Here is a 17,932-nt window from a genome sequence, read left to right as displayed (position 1 = left end):
TCTGGAAGTCCCCACATTTGAACAATCTGAAGAAATACCTCTGGGTGAAGAGACCATTCGCCCGGATGTAACGTTTGGCGACTGAGATAATCCACTTCCCAATTGTCTATACCTGGGATATGAACCGCAGAAATTAGACAGGAGCTGGATTCCGCCCATACCAGTATTCGAGATACTTCTTTCATAGCCAGAGGACTGTGAGTCCCTCCTTGATGATTGACATATGCCACGGTTGTGACATTGTCCGTCTGAAAACAAATGAACAACTCTCTCTTTAGTAGAGGCCATGACTGAAGAGCTCTGAAAATTGCACGGAGTTCCAAAATGTTGATTGGTAATCTCGCCTCCTGAGAATCCCAAACCCCTTGTGCTGTCAGAGACCCCCAAACAGCTCCCCAACCTGTCAGACTTGCATCTGTTGAAATCACAGTCCAGGTCGGAAGAACAAAAGAAGCCCCCTGAACTAAACGATGGTGGTTTGTCCACCACGTCAGAGAGTGTCGTACAATCGGTTTTAAAGATATTAATTGAGATATCTTTGTATAATCCCTGCACCACTGGTTCAGCATACAGAGCTGAAGAGGTCGCATGTGAAAACGAGCAAAGGGGATCGCGTCCGATGCAGCAGTCATAAGACCTAGAATTTCCATGCATAAGGCTACCGAAGGGAATGATTGAGACTGAAGGTTTCGAAAAGCTGAAACCAATTTTAGACGTCTCTTGTCTGTCAGAGACAGAGTCATGGACACTGAATCTATCTGGAAACCTAAAAAGGTTACCCTTGTCTGAGGAATCAATGAACTTTTTGGTAAATTGATCCTCCAACCATGTTCTCGAAGAAACAATACAAGTCGATTCGTATGAGATTCTGCTAAATGTGAAGACTGAGCAAGTACCAAGATATCGTCCAAATAAGGAAATACCACAATACCCTGTTCTCTGATTACAGACAGAAGGGCACCGAGAACCTTTGTAAAAATCCTTGGAGCTGTTGCTAGGCCAAACGGCAGAGCCACAAACTGGTAATGCTTGTCTAGGAAAGAGAATCTCAGAAACTGATAGTGATCTGGATGAATCGGAATATGCAGATATGCATCCTGTAAATCTATTGTGGACATATAATGCCCTTGCTGAACAAAAGGCAGAATAGTCCTTATAGTTACCATTTTGAATGTTGGTATCCTTACATAATGATTCAATATTTTTAAATCCAGAACTGGTCTGAAGGAATTCTCCTTCTTTGGTACAATGAAAAGATTTGAGTAAAACCCCAGCCCCTGTTCCAGAACTGGAACTAGCATAATTACTCCAGCCAACTCTAGATCTGAAACACATTTCAGAAATACTTGAGCCTTCACTGGATTTACTGGGACACGGGAAAGAAAAAATCTTCTTGCAGGAGGCCTTATCTTGAAGCCTATTCTGTACCCTTGTGAAACAATGTTCTGAATCCAAAGATTGTGAATCGAATTGATCCAAATTTCTTTGAAAAATCGTAATCTGCCCCCTACCAGCTGAGCTGGAATGAGGGCCGCACCTTCATGTTGACTTGGGAGCTGGCTTTGGCTTTCTAAAAGGCTTGGATTTATTCCAGACTGGAAATGGTTTCCAAACTGATACTGCTCCTGTAGGGGAAGGATCAGGTTTTTGTTCCTTATTGTGACGAAAGGAACGAAAACGATTAGTAGACCTAAATTTACCTTTAGATTTTTTATCCTGTGGTAAAAAAGTTCCTTTCCCCCCAGTAACAGTTGAAATAATAGAATCCAACTGTGAACCAAATAATTTATTACCCTGGAAAGAAAGGGAAAGCAAAGTTGACTTAGAAGACATATCAGCATTCCAAGTTTTAAGCCATAAAGCTCTTCTAGCTAAAATAGCTAGAGACATATACCTGACATCAACCCTAATGATATCAAAGATGGCATCACAAATAAAATTATTAGCATGTTGAAGAAGATTAACAATGCTATGAGAATTATGATCTGTTACTTGTTGAGCTAAAGCTTCCAACCAAAAAGTTGAAGCTGCAGCAACATCCGCTAAAGATATAGCAGGTCTAAGAAGATTACCTGAACATAAGTAAGCTTTTCTTAGGAAGGATTCAATTTTCCTATCTAAAGGATCCTTAAAGGAAGTACTATCTGCCGTAGGAATAGTAGCACGTTTAGCAAGAGTCGAGATAGCCCCATCAACCTTAGGGATTTTGTCCCAAAACTCTAATCTGTCAGATGGCACAGGATATAATTGCTTAAAACGTTTAGAAGGAGTGAAAGAATTACCCAAATTATTCCATTCCCTGGAAATTACTTCAGAAATAGCATCAGGGACAGGAAAAACTTCTGGAATAACTACAGGAGATTTAAAAACCTTATTTAAACGTTTAGATTTAGTATCAAGAGGACCAGAGTCCTCTATCTCTAATGCAATTAAGACTTCTTTAAGTAAAGAACGAATAAATTCCATTTTGAATAAATATGAAGATTTATCAGCATCAACCTCTGAAACTGAATCCTCTGAACCAGAGGAAACATTATCAGAATCAGAATGATGATGTTCATTTAAAAATTCATCTGAAAAATGAGAAGTTTTAAAAGACCTTTTACGCTTACTAGAAGGAGGAATAACAGACATAGCCTTCTTAATGGATTTAGAAACAAAATCTCTTATGTTAACAGGAACACTCTGAGTATTAGATGTTGATGGAACAACAACAGGTAATGTAACATTACTAAAGGAAATATTATCTGCATTAACAAGTTTGTCATGACATTCATTACAAACAACAGCTGGAGGAACAGATACCACAAGTTTACAGCAAATACACTTAACTTTGGTAGATCCAACATCAGGCAGCGATTTTCCAGAAGTATCTTCTGATTCAGGGTCAATCTGAGACATCTTGCAATATGTAATAGAAAAAACAACATATAAAGCAAAATTTATCAAATTCCTTAAATGACAGTTTCAGGAATGGGAAAAATGCCAGTGAACAAGCTTCTAGCAACCAGAAGCAAATAAACAATGAGACTTAAATAATGTGGAGACAATAATGACGCCCATATTTTTTAGCGCCAAAAAAGACGCTCACATTATTTGGCGCCTAAATGCTTTTAGCGCCAAAAATGACGCCACATCCGGTAACGCCGACACTTTTGGCGCAAAAACGTAAAAAAATGACGCAACTTCCGGTGACAAGAACGACGCCGGAAAAAAACTAAGAATTTTTTGCGCCAAAAAAGTCTGCGCCAAAATGACGCAATAAAATGAAGCATTTTCAGCCCCCGCGAGCCTAACAGCCCACAGGGAAAAAAGTCAAAATTTTTTTTTTTTTAAATTTTATTTATAACCAGCATGAGGTACAGGAATAAACTATATATCTGTGACACACCACACAGGGTGAGACAATAGTTTACAGAGTAGATAAAACAGTACAATGTGATTACCAAGTGTATATATATATCCATTACATTTAAGAAACAGGAATGAGAAAAAAAAAAAAAAGCTCAATGGTTACAGTTACAATGGAGGTTGCAGAGATCATGAGAGAGCAGTGTAGTTTTTACACAAGTGTACCTCACTACTGGGGTTTTTTATTATTTTATAACCTAACATAACATAACTAAACATCGACAAAACTAAACTAGAACTAGTACACACTATCCATTCACCCTTGATGCTCTACAGTTCTGAAGCGTTGTACTCAGATTAGAGGAGTCAGAGCAGAATTTCGGGGGTATCCCAGCTATCCCTGTGGGCATTTCTGCATGAGTGTTCTCTCAATGCTAGGCCTGTCCCTCCATAAAGAGGTTCCAATCATATGAGATCTAGTCTATAATAAGTGTATTAGGTAAATTGAAACCGTACAGGGGACAGCTGTTGTATCTCAGACCTATAGCCCGGTAGTATTGCGAGATTCATGTATAGAGTTGGCACTATCATGGGAGTGATATTGTTTTATGCTGTGCCCTTGACCATAGCTATATGTTGCCAGATTTTCGGATATGCATAGTGGAGGGACTGATTTACTAGTATAGGGGACTAACAGGCATTTATGTATCCGACTCCTAGCCTGGGGTCTGGAGATAGGACGCCAGTTTCAATCTATGAGCTGCTGTAAGATGACTATATTCAGGCTGCTTACAGAAAAATAAAAGCTGTGTGTGCCGGTAGCAAATACTGAGTTAGTATGAGTTGTGTAGAGAGAATGATGACGAGCAATATTAAGTACTGTAGGGTGTTAATTTTATGCTGCAGTAAGGGAACCAAGCCCAAATAAGCAGGTATCGTAGTCAGGGTATGTGACATTCAATCAAAAGTGCATAAAGATAAGTATATAACAAAATTGCCTAGTCCATGATAAAATTGAGAGTCTATGAATTTAAGGGAGTTGAACTGGTTGGAGAAGTTACTATGTGTCAGGGTGATGAGCGCTAGCTAAAGAGAGTTTAAAATACTTAAAAAAATGGGAACATCAATAAACAAAACAAAATAAAACACAATAACCAGCCTATGGAGTTACAGTGGAAATGGAGATGCGGCCCTTATAAGAAAGCAGCGTGGCTAAAGTTGTTGACACATTATGGGGGTTTTAACACACTGCAATCCTCAGCAGACAACACTATAATTTTTCAGCAGTTCAGAATCATAGCTAATAATACAGTGGAAATGGAAATGCGGCCCTTATAAGAAAGCAGCGTGGCTAAAGTTGTTGACACATTATGGGGGTTTTAACACACTGCAATCCTCAGCAGACAACACTATAATTTTCAGCAGTTCAGAAACATAGCTAATAATACATCACATAATACATAATGGAGTAATGAAATAGTGAAATAGAGCTTCTAAGCTACACATATAAGTTAAACTAAAGCAAGGCAGGTCCTGAATGGGTTCAGCAGGTATATGGGCGATAGCGGCAAAGCAATCAAACAGCACCGAAGCAGCACAAAGTGGTTGATATATGTGACAAGAGATTAGTGCAGCCGCGGCTTCTAAGTGCCCTCAGCCCTTGTGTGTCCTGACAATAAATTATACATTCTAATGGGTGTAGTAGCGTCAATTCTTTTAGCACACAAGCGGTATATGACTGTGAATAAAGTGTAGAGGTACCGGGGCACACACACAGTTAGATATTAAAATATGTCCATTGCTTCACCATTATACGTGAGCCAGCTGAAGATTTGTATTCATACGACCGCTCTGCCATCCAGTCGGCTAGAGTATAAGATTATTGTCTGGAGCGGATTACCCTATTCCAGCACGAGAAGGAGTACGGCACTCATACCCCATAACAACAGAATAGCCGTCACCCTGCGGCGTGGAGGTCACAACCGCTGTCTGTCTGCTCTCCTGTGCAGCACGAGCTCTGCAGCCACTGTCTTCTCCCGGTGTGCGTAGTGTGGCGAGGTCCTCTGGGGGCTCGGGAGTTGCATCGTCGCCCCCCTCCGGCATGTGAGGACATTTGCCAGGTGTGTCGGCTGAACAAAACAGCATGCTGATGGCTGGAGAGCCAAGGTAAAGAGGGTCAGGGACACCGATCGTGGGGCCGTCAGCGCCCTCCCGGAGAGCGCCAGGAGTCCCGAGACTTGATGCGCCTCTACAGAAGCAGGTCTTAGGTATATCCATGTGTCAGGGATCGCTACCTCTTTCCGTATCTCTGTTGCCGACATAATCAGGTAGTTTGGTTGAGGAGGGAGGATGGGGGAGAGTGGTTCTTCCATCTGTGATATGGTGCCGTTATCTAGGTTATCGCTGTTCATACGAGCTGGAGATATCTGACAAGGCATACACAGGCATATAGGAATTACAGGAGTATGTTCGGGTGGGCGAAGCTCACGTATTTCACAGAGGAGATCCCCTATAGTTACTGTTAAGGAGTCCAATTTAGGCATAAATATATCTATTAGGGCCTCAGCGATGCACGCCATCTTGGTTGTCTGAGCATGCATGTCCGTAGGACCAAAAACAAATTCCGTACTTTTCTTTTCTATCTCTTCTCGGGGCCAGGAGTTGAAATGTCCTGATCCTGGAGTATTCCCAGACACAATTATTGCCAAGGGAGGTATGGATGGCTGGGGATGTTGCCACAGTGCGCTCAAAAACAGATTTCAGTCCCGGAGCAAAGTGGAGTTGTGGCCATCTTGCTAAGCCGCCTACCGGAAGTCCAAAAAAGTCAAATTTTAAGGTAAGAAAAAAATTGATTATTCAAATGCATTATCCCAAATAATGAAACTGACTGTCTGAAATAAGGAATATTGAACATCCTGAATCAAGGCAAATAAATGTTTAAACACAAATATTTAGAACTTTATATAAAAGTGCCCAACCATAGCTTAGAGTGTCACAAAAAATATAATTTATGCTTACCTGATAAATTCATTTCTCCTGTAGTGTAGTGTAGTCAGTCCACGGGTCATCCATTACTTATGGGATTATAACTCCTCCCCAACAGGAAGTGCAAGAGGATCACCCAAGCAGAGCTGCTATATAACTCCTCCCCTCTACGTCATATCCAGTCATTCGACCGAAACCATACGAGAAAGGAGAAACTATAGGGTGCAGTGGTGACTGGAGTTTAATTAAAATTTAGACCTGCCGTAAAAACAGGGCGGGCCGTGGACTGACTACACTACAGGAGAAATGAATTTATCAGGTAAGCATAAATTATATTTTCTCCTGTTAAGTGTAGTCAGTCCACGGGTCATCCATTACTTATGGGATACCAATACCAAAGCTAAAAGTACACGGATGACGGGAGGGACAGGCAGGATCTTTACACGGAAGGAACCACTGCCTGTAGAACCTTTCTCCCAAAAACAGCCTCCGAAGAAGCAAAAGTGTCAAATTTGTAAAATTTTGAAAAAGTGTGAAGTGAAGACCAAGTTGCAGCCTTGCAAATCTGTTCAACAGAGGCCTCATTCTTAAAGGCCCAAGTGGAAGCCACAGCTCTAGTAGAATGAGCTGTAATCCTTTCAGGAGGCTGCTGTCCAGCAGTCTCATAGGCTAAACGTATTATGCTACGAAGTCAAAAAGAGAGAGAGGTAGCCGAAGCTTTTTGACCTCTCCTCTGTCCAGAATAAACGACAAACAGGGAAGAAGTTTGACGAAAATCTTTAGTTGCCTGCAAATAAAATTTCAGGGCACGGACGACGTCCAGATTGTGCAAAAGTCGTTCCTTCTTTGAAGAAAGGTTAGGGCACAATGATGGAACAACAATCTCTTGATTGATATTCTTGTTAGTGACTACCTTAGGTAAGAACCCAGGTTTAGTACGCAGAACTACCTTGTCTGAATGAAAAATCAGATAAGGAGAATCACAATGTAAGGCCGATAACTCAGAGACTCTTCGAGCCGAGGAAATAGCCATTAAAAACAGAACTTTCCAAGATAACAGCTTGATATCGATGGAATGAAGGGGTTCAAACGGAACACCTTGCAGAACGTTAAGAACTAAGTTTAAGCTCCACGGCGGAGCAACAGTCTTAAACACAGGCTTAATCCTAGCCAAAGCCTGACAAAAAGCCTGAACGTCTGGAACTTCTGCCAGACGTTTGTGTAAAAGGATAGACAGAGCTGAAATCTGTCCCTTTAACGAACTAGCAGATAAACCCTTTTCTAAACCCTCTTGTAGAAAAGACAATATCCTAGGAATCCTAACCTTACTCCATGAGTAACTCTTGGATTCGCACCAATATAAGTATTTACGCCATATTTTATGGTAAATTTTCCTGGTAACAGGTTTCCTAGCCTGTATTAAGGTATCAATCACTGACTCCGAGAATCCACGCTTTGATAGAATCAAGCGTTCAATCTCCATGCAGTCAGCCTCAGAGAAATTAGATTTGGATGTTTGAAAGGACCCTGAATCAGAAGGTCCTGTCTCAGAGGCAGAGAACATGGTGGACAGGACGACATGTCCACTAGATCTGCATACCAGGTCCTGCGTGGCCACGCAGGTGCTATTAGAATCACCGATGCTCTCTCCTGTTTGATCCTGGCAATCAATCGAGGAAGCATCGGGAAAGGTGGAAACACATAAGCCATGTTGAAGACCCAAGGTGCTGTCAGAGCATCTATCAGCACCGCTCCCGGGTCTCTGGACCTGGATCCGTAACAAGGAAGCTTGGCGTTCTGGTGAGACGCCATGAGATCCAGATCTGGTTTGCCCCAATGATGAAGCAGTTGGGCAAACACCTCCGGATGAAGTTCCCACTCCCCCGGATGAAAGGTCTGGCGACTTAGAAAATCCGCCTCCCAGTTCTCCACGCCTGGGATGTGTATCGCTGACAGGTGGCAAGAGTGAGACTCTGCCCAGCGAATTATCTTTGAGACTTTCATCATCGCTAGGGAACTCCTTGTTCCTCCTTGATGGTTGATGTAAGCCACAGTCGTGATGTTGTCCGACTGAAACCTGATGAACCTCAGAGTTGCTAACTGAGGCCAAGCCAGAAGAGCATTGAAAATTGCTCTTAATTCCAGAATGTTTATTGGAAGGAGTCTCTCCTCCTGAGTCCATGATCCCTGAGCCTTCAGGGAATTCCAGACTGCGCCCCAACCTAGAAGGCTGGCGTCTGTTACGATCGTCCAATCTGGCCTGCGGAAGGGCATCCCCTTGGACAGATGTGGCCGAGAAAGCCACCATAGAAGAGAATCTCTGGTCTCTTGATCCAGATTTAGCAGAGGGGACAAATCTGAGTAATCCCCATTCCACTGACTTAGCATGCACAATTGCAGCGGTCTGAGATGCAGGCGCCCAAATGGTACTATGTCCATTGCCGCTACCATTAAGCCGATTACCTCCATGCACTGAGCCACTGACGGGTGTTGAATGGAATGAAGGACACGGCAAGCATTTAGAAGTTTTGATAACCTGTCCTCCGTCAGGTAAATTTTCATTTCTACAGAATCTATAAGAGTCCCTAGAAAGGGAACTCTTGTGAGTGGCAATAGAGAACTCTTTTCTACGTTCACCTTCCACCCATGCGACCTTAGAAATGCCAGAACTAACTCTGTATGAGACTTGGCAGTTTGGAAACTTGACGCTTGTATCAGAATGTCGTCTAGGTACGGAGCTACCGCTATGCCTCGCGGTCTTAGTACCGCCAGAAGAGAGCCCAGAACCTTTGTAAAGATTCTTGGAGCCGTAGCTAACCCGAAGGGAAGAGCTACAAACTGGTAATGCCTGTTTAGGAAGGCAAATCTTAGATACCGGTAATGATCCTTGTGAATCGGTATGTGAAGGTAGGCATCCTTTAAATCCACTGTGGTCATGTACTGACCCTCTTGGATCATGGGTAAGATGGTTCGAATAGTTTCCATTTTGAACGATGGAACTCTTAGGAATTTGTTTAGGATCTTTAAGTCCAAGATTGGTCTGAAGGTTCCCTCTTTTTTGGGAACCACAAACAGATTTGAATAGAATCCTTGCCCGTGTTCCGACCGCGGAACTGGGTGGATCACTCCCATTAGTAAGAGGTCTTGTACACAGCGTAGAAACGCCTCTTTCTTTATCTGGTTTGCTGATAACCTTGAAAGATGAAATCTCCCTTGTGGAGGAGAAGCTTTGAAGTCCAGAAGATATCCCTGAGATATGATTTCCAACGCCCAGGGATCCTGGACATCTCTTGCCCAAGCCTGGGCAAAGAGAGAAAGTCTGCCCCCCACTATATCCGTTTCCGGATCGGGGGCCCTCACTTCATGCTGTCTTAGGGGCAGCAGCAGGTTTTCTGGCCTGCTTGCCCTTGTTCCAGGACTGGTTAGGTTTCCAGCCCTGTCTGTAGCGAGCAACAGTTCCTTCCTGTCTTGGAGCGGAGGAAGTTGATGCTGCTCCTGCCTTGAAGTTACGAAAGGCACGAAAATTGGACTGTTTAGCCTTTGGTTTGGCCCTGTCTTGAGGCAGGGCATAATTTCTTTCAAGCCGGGCCCGAATAATGTCTGCCCTTTGAAAGGAATATTGAGCAATTTAGATTTAGAAGTCACATCAGCTGACCAGGATTTAAGCCACAGCGCTCTGCGCGCTTGAATGGTGAATCCGGAGTTCTTAGCCGTAAGTTTGGTTAAGTGTACTACGGCATCAGAAATAAATGAATTAGCTAGCTTAAGGGCTTTAAGCTTGTTCATAATCTCATCCAATGAAGCTGTGCTAAGGGTCTCTTCAAGAGACTCAAACCAGAATGCCGCCGCAGCAGTGACAGGCGCGATGCATGCAAGGGGTTGTAATATAAAACCTTGTTGAACAAACATTTTCTTAAGGTAACCCTCTAACTTTTTATCCATTGGATCTGAAAAAGCGCAGCTATCCTCCACCGGGATAGTGGTGCGCTTAGCCAGAGTAGAAACTGCTCCCTCCACCTTAGGGACCGTCTGCCATAGGTCCCGTGTGGTGGCGTCTATTGGAAACATTTTTCTAAATATAGGAGGGGGTGAAAAGGGCACACCGGGTCTATCCCACTCCTTGTTAACAATTTCTGTAAGCCTTTTAGGTATAGGAAAAACGTCAGTACACGCCGGTACCGCAAAATATTTATCCAGCCTACATACTTTCTCTGGAATTGCAACCGTGTTACAATCATTCAGAGCTGCTAATACCTCCACTAGTAATACACGGAGGTTCTCAAGCTTAAATTTTAAATTTGAAATCTCTGAATCCAGTTTACTTGGATCAGATCCGTCACCCACAGAATGAAGCTCTCCGTCCTCATGTTCTGCAAATTGTGACGCAGTATCAGACATGGCTCTACTATTATCAGCGCACTCTGTTCTTACCCCAGAGTGATCGCGTTTACCTCTTAATTCTGGCAATTTAGATAGTACTTCAGTCATAACATTAGCCATGTCTTGCAAAGTGATTTGTATGGGCCGCCCTGATGTACTTGGCGCCACAATATCACGCACCTCCTGAGCGGGAGGCGAAGGTACTGACACGTGAGGAGAGTTAGTCGGCATAACTTCCCCCTCGTTGTCTGGTGATATTCTTTTAACATATAAAGTTTGACTTTTATTCAAAGTAACATCTATACATTGAGTGCACAAATTTCTATTGGGCTCCACATTGGCCTTTAAACATAGTGAACAAACAGATTAATCTGTGTCAGACATGTTTAAACAGACTAGCAATAACACTAGCAAGCTTGGAAAAAACTTTTAAATAAATTTACAAGCTATATAAAAAACGCTACTGCGCCTTTAAGAAACATAAAAATGTGACACAGTTGAATTAACAATGAACCAAATATGTTAAAACAACCAAATTTTAGCAGAAAATGTATAAAGTTAGCAGAGGATTGCACCCACCAGCAAAAGGATGATTAACCCCTTAATACCCCAAACGGATAACAGTTGAAATAATAAACGTTTTTATCACAGTCAAACACACTGTCACAGGTCTGCTGTGACTGATTACCTCCCTCAAAACTAGTTTTGGAGACCCCTGGGCTCTGTAGCGACGTCCTGGATCATGGAGGAAGAAATAGGAAGACTGACTAAATTTTTACTGCGCAATAAAGCGCTAAAATAGGCCCCTCCCACTCATATTACAACAGTGGGGAAGCTCAGTAAACTGTTTTTATGCAGAAAAAAACGACAGCCATGTGGTAAAAATCATGCCCATAAAGTATTATCACCAAGTACCTCAGAAAAAACTATTAACATGCCAGTAAACGTTTAAAATTGAAAATTATGAAGTGTTATTAATAAGCCTGCTGCTAGTCGCTTTCACTGCAGTGCAGGCTCAAATATTACTTTAATATTGACAGTATTTTCTTAGTGAAATTCCATTCCCCAGAAATACCTCAGAGTATACATACATACTTATCAGCCTGATACCAGTCGCTACTACTGCATTTAAGGCTGCACTTACATTACATCGGTATTAGCAGTATTTTCTCAGTCAATTCCATTCCTTAGAAAATAATTTACTGCACATACCTCCTTGCAGGTGGGCCCTGCATGCTATCCCCTGTTCTGAAGTTACCTCACTCCTCAGAATGGCCGAGAACAGCAAGTGGATCTTAGTTTCGACCGCTAAGATCATAGAAAACTCAGGCAGATTCTTCTTCTAATGCTGCCTGAGAACAAACAACACACTCCGGTGCCGTTTAAAATAACAAACTTTTGATTGAAGAAATAAAAACTAAGTTTAACACACCACAGTCCTCTCACACGTCCTATCTTTAGTTAGGTGCAAGAGAATGACTGGATATGACGTAGAGGGGAGGAGCTATATAGCAGCTCTGCTTGGGTGATCCTCTTGCACTTCCTGTTGGGGAGGAGTTATAATCCCATAAGTAATGGATGACCCGTGGACTGACTACACTTAACAGGAGAAATAAGACGTACTTACCCCAGGACACTCATCTACATGTAGTAGAAAGCCAAACCAGTACTGAAACGAGAATCAGTAGAGGTAATGGTATATATAAGAGTATATCGTCGATCTGAAAAGGGAGGTAAGAGATGAATCTCTACGACCGATAACAGAGAACCTATGAAATAGACCCCGTAGAAGGAGATCATTGAATTCAAATAGGCAATACTCTCTTCACATCCCTCTGACATTCACTGCACGCTGAGAGGAAAACCGGGCTCCAACCTGCTGCGGAGCGCATATCAACGTAGAATCTAGCACAAACTTACTTCACCACCTCCACAGGAGGCAAAGTTTGTAAAACTGATTTGTGGGTGTGGTGAGGGGTGTATTTATAGGCATTTTGAGGTTTGGGAAACTTTGCCCCTCCTGGTAGGAATGTATATCCCATACGTCACTAGCTCATGGACTCTTGCTAATTACATGAAAGAAAAAAAATTACGATACATAGTGTAATACTATACAATGTACATTACTACAATTGCAGTCATCCCAACTCTCCCTTCAGGGAGTCTAGCTCATTGTAATAGCAGCTCCCTGATGCCTGCAAATGAAATGCAATCTACCTGAAACTACAAGTACCATGATCCAACGTGGCCCAAATCCAGAAACAGTTTTTCAATAAGGAATGCCTTTAATTCCGGTGACGTAATCTAGCATGAAGGCATTGTCACAGCAAGTCTGTCTTTACTTTCAGCATATTGCATGTCTGTCACCGTACCTCCTGCTGTTTGGAGGCAGAGATAAGGCTCTTGGGGGAGAAGGAAAATCAGCAGCAGGCAACATCGCCTGCAGCATAGGCTGAGTGAGAACTGAGAGAGAGGACAAAGAGACTGTACCCGTGAGGGAGGAGATAGACACCCCTGCTGTAATTAAACTTTGTATTCTAAAATATTTGAGCATTCAACAAGCATACGATCACTGGAAAATAGGTTTGTTGTATGTGGTTGTGCAATAAAGCTACTTTTTTTATGTGAGCTTAGTGGGAAGCTACTTTAATGATAAGTCTCTATCTTATTTAGGGTTTCCAGATGTCCAAACAAACAATAAAAAAAAACAGCTAGCCACTCTTGTAGTGTTAATAAAAATTGCACTGTTTCACTAGACACTTTCCCTGTATCCTCTTTGAATGTAAACGTTTGCATCTGTCTGTAATGATGTTATCTACTATGGATGTAGAGAAGGCATCTGAGTCAGCTGACCTTATAATTGAAAAGGTCTTCAAAGATATAGAATGCCTCTTCAGTTTCTTTTCGCTATTAGATCGATGTACTCATACCCCTCAGCTAAGGTTCAGTGTGGAGTTTTCCTCACCCTCATTCAACATAATGAATGGCACCCAGCAGGAGTGCCCTCTCTCCCCTCATATATTCTCTCTTCTTATGAAGCCTCTGGCAACATCTTTTTATTAGTTCCAAATGATTGAGGTGTTGTCTCTCCACTCTACCATTCAAAAAGTGTCTCTCTCTGCAGGCAACCTCACAGTGACAGTTGTAAACATCTGGGACTTTTCTAGATATATGGTGGACACAGCCCTTTTACACATGGGTTTGACTCAGGGTAGTTCCAGCTCAAAACTATTCTATAAGTTCCAGCATTATACTTGCAGTTGACATTTTTTCATGTCTTTAACTATTTCAGATCTCAAAGTTATGAAATAACAAACATATGTAACATTTGACTGGCATTTGGTGCAAGCTCTAGACGTAGAGCACAAAGATTACAAAAAAACAAACAGCAAGTGTATTGCAAACTTGCCTATCAAACAATGGTATGCTTTGAATGTCCCTTTAAAGTAAAATGTATTAATAACTTACATGTTGGCTCATGAAATCAGACACTTTTGGTGACATCATGATGAAGCAGACAACGATTACCAGGACAAAGAAGATGGCGTACATAACCCGTGTAGTTGTAGACTGTTTGACTTTGGGGCAGCACGCACAGCACAGAGCACAAGCTGCAGTTCCACAGCAACAGGCCAACTACAACACAAGAAAACTATTTTAATATTAGAACACACAAACTGCACTGATGTTTGTTCACTTTTTTTACTTGTGGCTTTTTCAGTTAATTATTCAGTGCCTAAAAGGTCACATGGTTGCTTTTTGAGAACACCACAAAACATTTCTTAACCAATACCTGAAAATTAAACGGGAGGAGCCGTCTACATTTGGATTCTGGCTGCCCAGCTCAAGAAAAGAGGCATTTTATTAAATTAAAAGGAGCCATTTTATGACTTAAATTTCCACTTCCAGTCCTACATTTGACGACCGAAAGGTTGCTATTAATTCAAAATTTATAAAAATAAAATATAATTATGTAGCAGGATTTATAGTTAGAATTATTTATACTTGTTACCTATAATATAGCTAGTTATTGGCATGGAAAATAATCTGTAGGGACATTTTAGTGTAATAAACAAGTGCTTATTTCTATGGGGTTATTATTATATTATTATATTAATAATTTGTTAGTGAATTTTACTAACTTTTAAAAATGTTAAAAAATGTTAAATTAAATATATAGCTATTTACCTTGTGGGTGATCTACTACAATATCTTCAAAACTGTCATGGTTACTGGACAGCTGAACTCAGACCAATAATGAAGTGTGCAAGATTGGAAAACAAGAACTGCTGGTCCTGAGTGGAATCCCAGCTGCGCTACTGATTGGGTCGCCAACAGATTCCTCTCAGAACCAGCAGTTCTCTGTGGTTCCTATATGTTTACCCCTTTGAGGTTAAAGGGACAGTCTACACAAAAATTGTTATCGTTTAAAAAGATAGAAAATGCCTTTACTACCCATTCCCCAGCTTTGCACAACAAACATTGTTAGATTAATATACTTTTATAACATTTAAACCTCTAAATTTCTGCCTGTTTCTAAAGCTCTACTGACAGACTCTTAGGGGTCGATTTATCAAAGGCTTCGCAAGCCTTTTGACCCCCTACGACAGCAGGTTCTCACAAGAGAACCTGCAGTCCGTATTTAACAAGCAGGGGCAGGTGGCGGGATTGAACGCAAGCGCAAAAACATAATTTATGTAAGAACTTACCTGATAAATTCATTTCTTTCATATTGGCAAGAGTCCATGAGCTAGTGACGTATGGGATATACATTCCTACCAAGAGGGGCAAAGTTTCCCAAACCTCAAAATGCCTATAAATACACCCCTCACCACACCCACAATTCAGTTTAACGAATAGCCAAGAAGTGGGGTGATAAGAAAGGAGCGAAAGCATCAACAAGGAATTGGAATAATTGTGCTTTATACAAAAAAATAACCACTACAAAAAAGGGTGGGTCTCATGGACTCTTGCCAATATGAAAGAAATTAATTTATCAGGTAAGTTCTTACATAAATTATGTTTTCTTTCATGTAATTGGCAAGAGTCCATGAGCTAGTGACATATGGGATAACAAATACCCAAGATGTGGAACTCCACACAAGAGTCACTAGAGAGGGAGGGATAAAATAAAGACAGCCAATTCCGCTGAAAAAACAATCCACAACCCAAATCAAAAGTTTTAATCTTTATAATGAAAAAAACTGAAATTATAAGCAGAAGAATCAGACTGAAACAGCTGCCTGAAGTACTTTTCTACCAAAAACTGCTTCTGAAGAATAAAAAACATCTAAATGGTAGAATTTAGTAAAAGTATGCAAAGAAGACCAAGTTGCTGCTTTGCAAATCTGAACAACAGAAGCTTCATTCTTAAAAGCCCAGGAAGTAGAAACTGACCTAGTAGAATGAGCCGTAATCCTTTGAGGCGTGGATTTACCCGACTCCACATAAGCATGATGAATCAAAAGCTTTAACCAAGACGCCAAAGAAATGGCAGAAGCCTTCTGACCTTTCCTAAAACCAGAAAAGATAACAAATAGACTAGAAGTCTTCCTGAAATCTTAGTAGCTTCAACATAATATTTCAAAACTCTGACCACATCTAAAGAATGTAAGGATCTTTGCAAAGAATTCTTAGGATTTAGGACACAAGGGAGGAACAATAATTCCTCTATTAATGTTGTTAGAATTCACAACTTGAGGTAAACATTTAAATAAAGACAGCAAAACCACCTTATCCTGATGAAAAATCAGAAAAGGAGACTCACAAGAAAGAGCAGATAATTCAAAAACTCTTCTAGCAGAAGAGATGGCCAAAAGGAACAATACTTTCCATGAAAGTAATTCAATGTCCAAAGAATGCATATGCTCAAACGGAAGAGCCTGTTAAGCCCTCAGAACCAAATTAAGACTCCAAGGAGGAGAAATTGGCTTAATGACAGGCTTGATACGAACCAAAGCCTGAACAAAACAATGAATATCAGAAAGATTAGCAATTTTTTCTGTGAAACAGCACAGAAAGAGCAGAGATTTGTCCTTTCAAGGAACTTGCAGACAAAACCTTATGAAGAAACTTTAAAATCCTAGGAATTCTAAAAGAATGCCAAGAGAAATTATGACAAGAGCATCATAAGATGTAAGTCTTCCAAACTCGATAATAAATCTTTCTAGACACAGATTTACGAACCTGCAACATAGTATTAATCACTGAGTCAGAGAAACTTCTATGAGTAAGCACTAAGCGTTTTAATTTCCATACCATCAAATTTAATAATTTGATTCCCTGACGGAAAAAACGAATCTTAAGATATAAGGTCTGGCCTAAATGGAAGTGACCAAGGTTGGCAACTGGACATCCGAACAAGAACCATATACCAAAACCTGAGCGGCCATGCTGGAGCCACCAGCAGCACAAACGATTGCTCCATGAGGATTTTGAAAAATCACTCTTAAAAAGAAGAACCAGAAGGAGCAAAAATATAGGCAGATTGATAACTCCAAGGAAGTGTCAATGCATACACTGTTTCCGCCTGAGGATCCCCGGACCTGAATAGGTACCTGGGAAGTTTTCTTGTTTAGATGAGATGCCATCAGAACTATTACTGGAAACCCTCACATCAGAACAATTGAAAAAACACATCTGGGTAAAGAGAGCATTCTCCCGGATGTAAAGCTTGATTGACAGAGATAATCCGCTTCCCAATTGTCTAAACCTGGGATATGGACCGCAGAAATTAGACAGGAGCTGGATTTAGCCCAAGCAAGTATCCGAGATACTTCTTTCACAGCCTAAGGACTGAGAGTCCCACCCTGATGATTGACATATGCCACAGTTGTGACATTGTCTGTCTGAAAAACAATAACGTCTCTCTCTTCAAAAAGAAGCCAAAACTGACGAACTCTGAGAAAGCACGGAGTTCCAAAATATTTAATGGTGCTGACAGAGATCTCCAGACAGCCTCCCAACCTAAAAGACTCGCATCTGTAGTGATCAAGGTCCAGGTTGAATGAATCAAAGAGATCCGTAGAACTATATGATGGTGATCTAACCACCAAGTCAAAGATAGTTGAACATTGGAATTCAAAGATATTAAAAATGATATCCTAGAATCCCTGCACCATTCATTCAGCATAAAAAACTTGAAAGGTTTCATATGAAAATGAGCAACGGGAATTGAATCCAATGCTGCAGCCATGAGACCTAAAACTTCCATGCA

General features: G+C 41.2%; 1 protein-coding gene across 1 annotated transcript in view; it reads right to left on the bottom strand.

Moving 5' to 3' along the window:
* Positions 1–17,932, bottom strand: part of SERINC5 (serine incorporator 5) — a 308,689-nt gene that overhangs the window by 192,777 nt on the left and 97,980 nt on the right. The window contains exon 2 of the mRNA XM_053701356.1: positions 14,185–14,352. Within this exon, the coding sequence (XP_053557331.1) occupies positions 14,185–14,352 (168 nt within the window). The remainder of the gene's footprint in view (positions 1–14,184; positions 14,353–17,932) is intronic.

This window comes from Bombina bombina, chromosome 2, assembly GCF_027579735.1.
Source record: "Bombina bombina isolate aBomBom1 chromosome 2, aBomBom1.pri, whole genome shotgun sequence".
NCBI lineage: Eukaryota > Metazoa > Chordata > Amphibia > Anura > Bombinatoridae > Bombina > Bombina bombina.
Note: the sequence above shows the minus strand (reverse complement) of the source record. Positions and strands in the feature narration are given on the sequence as shown.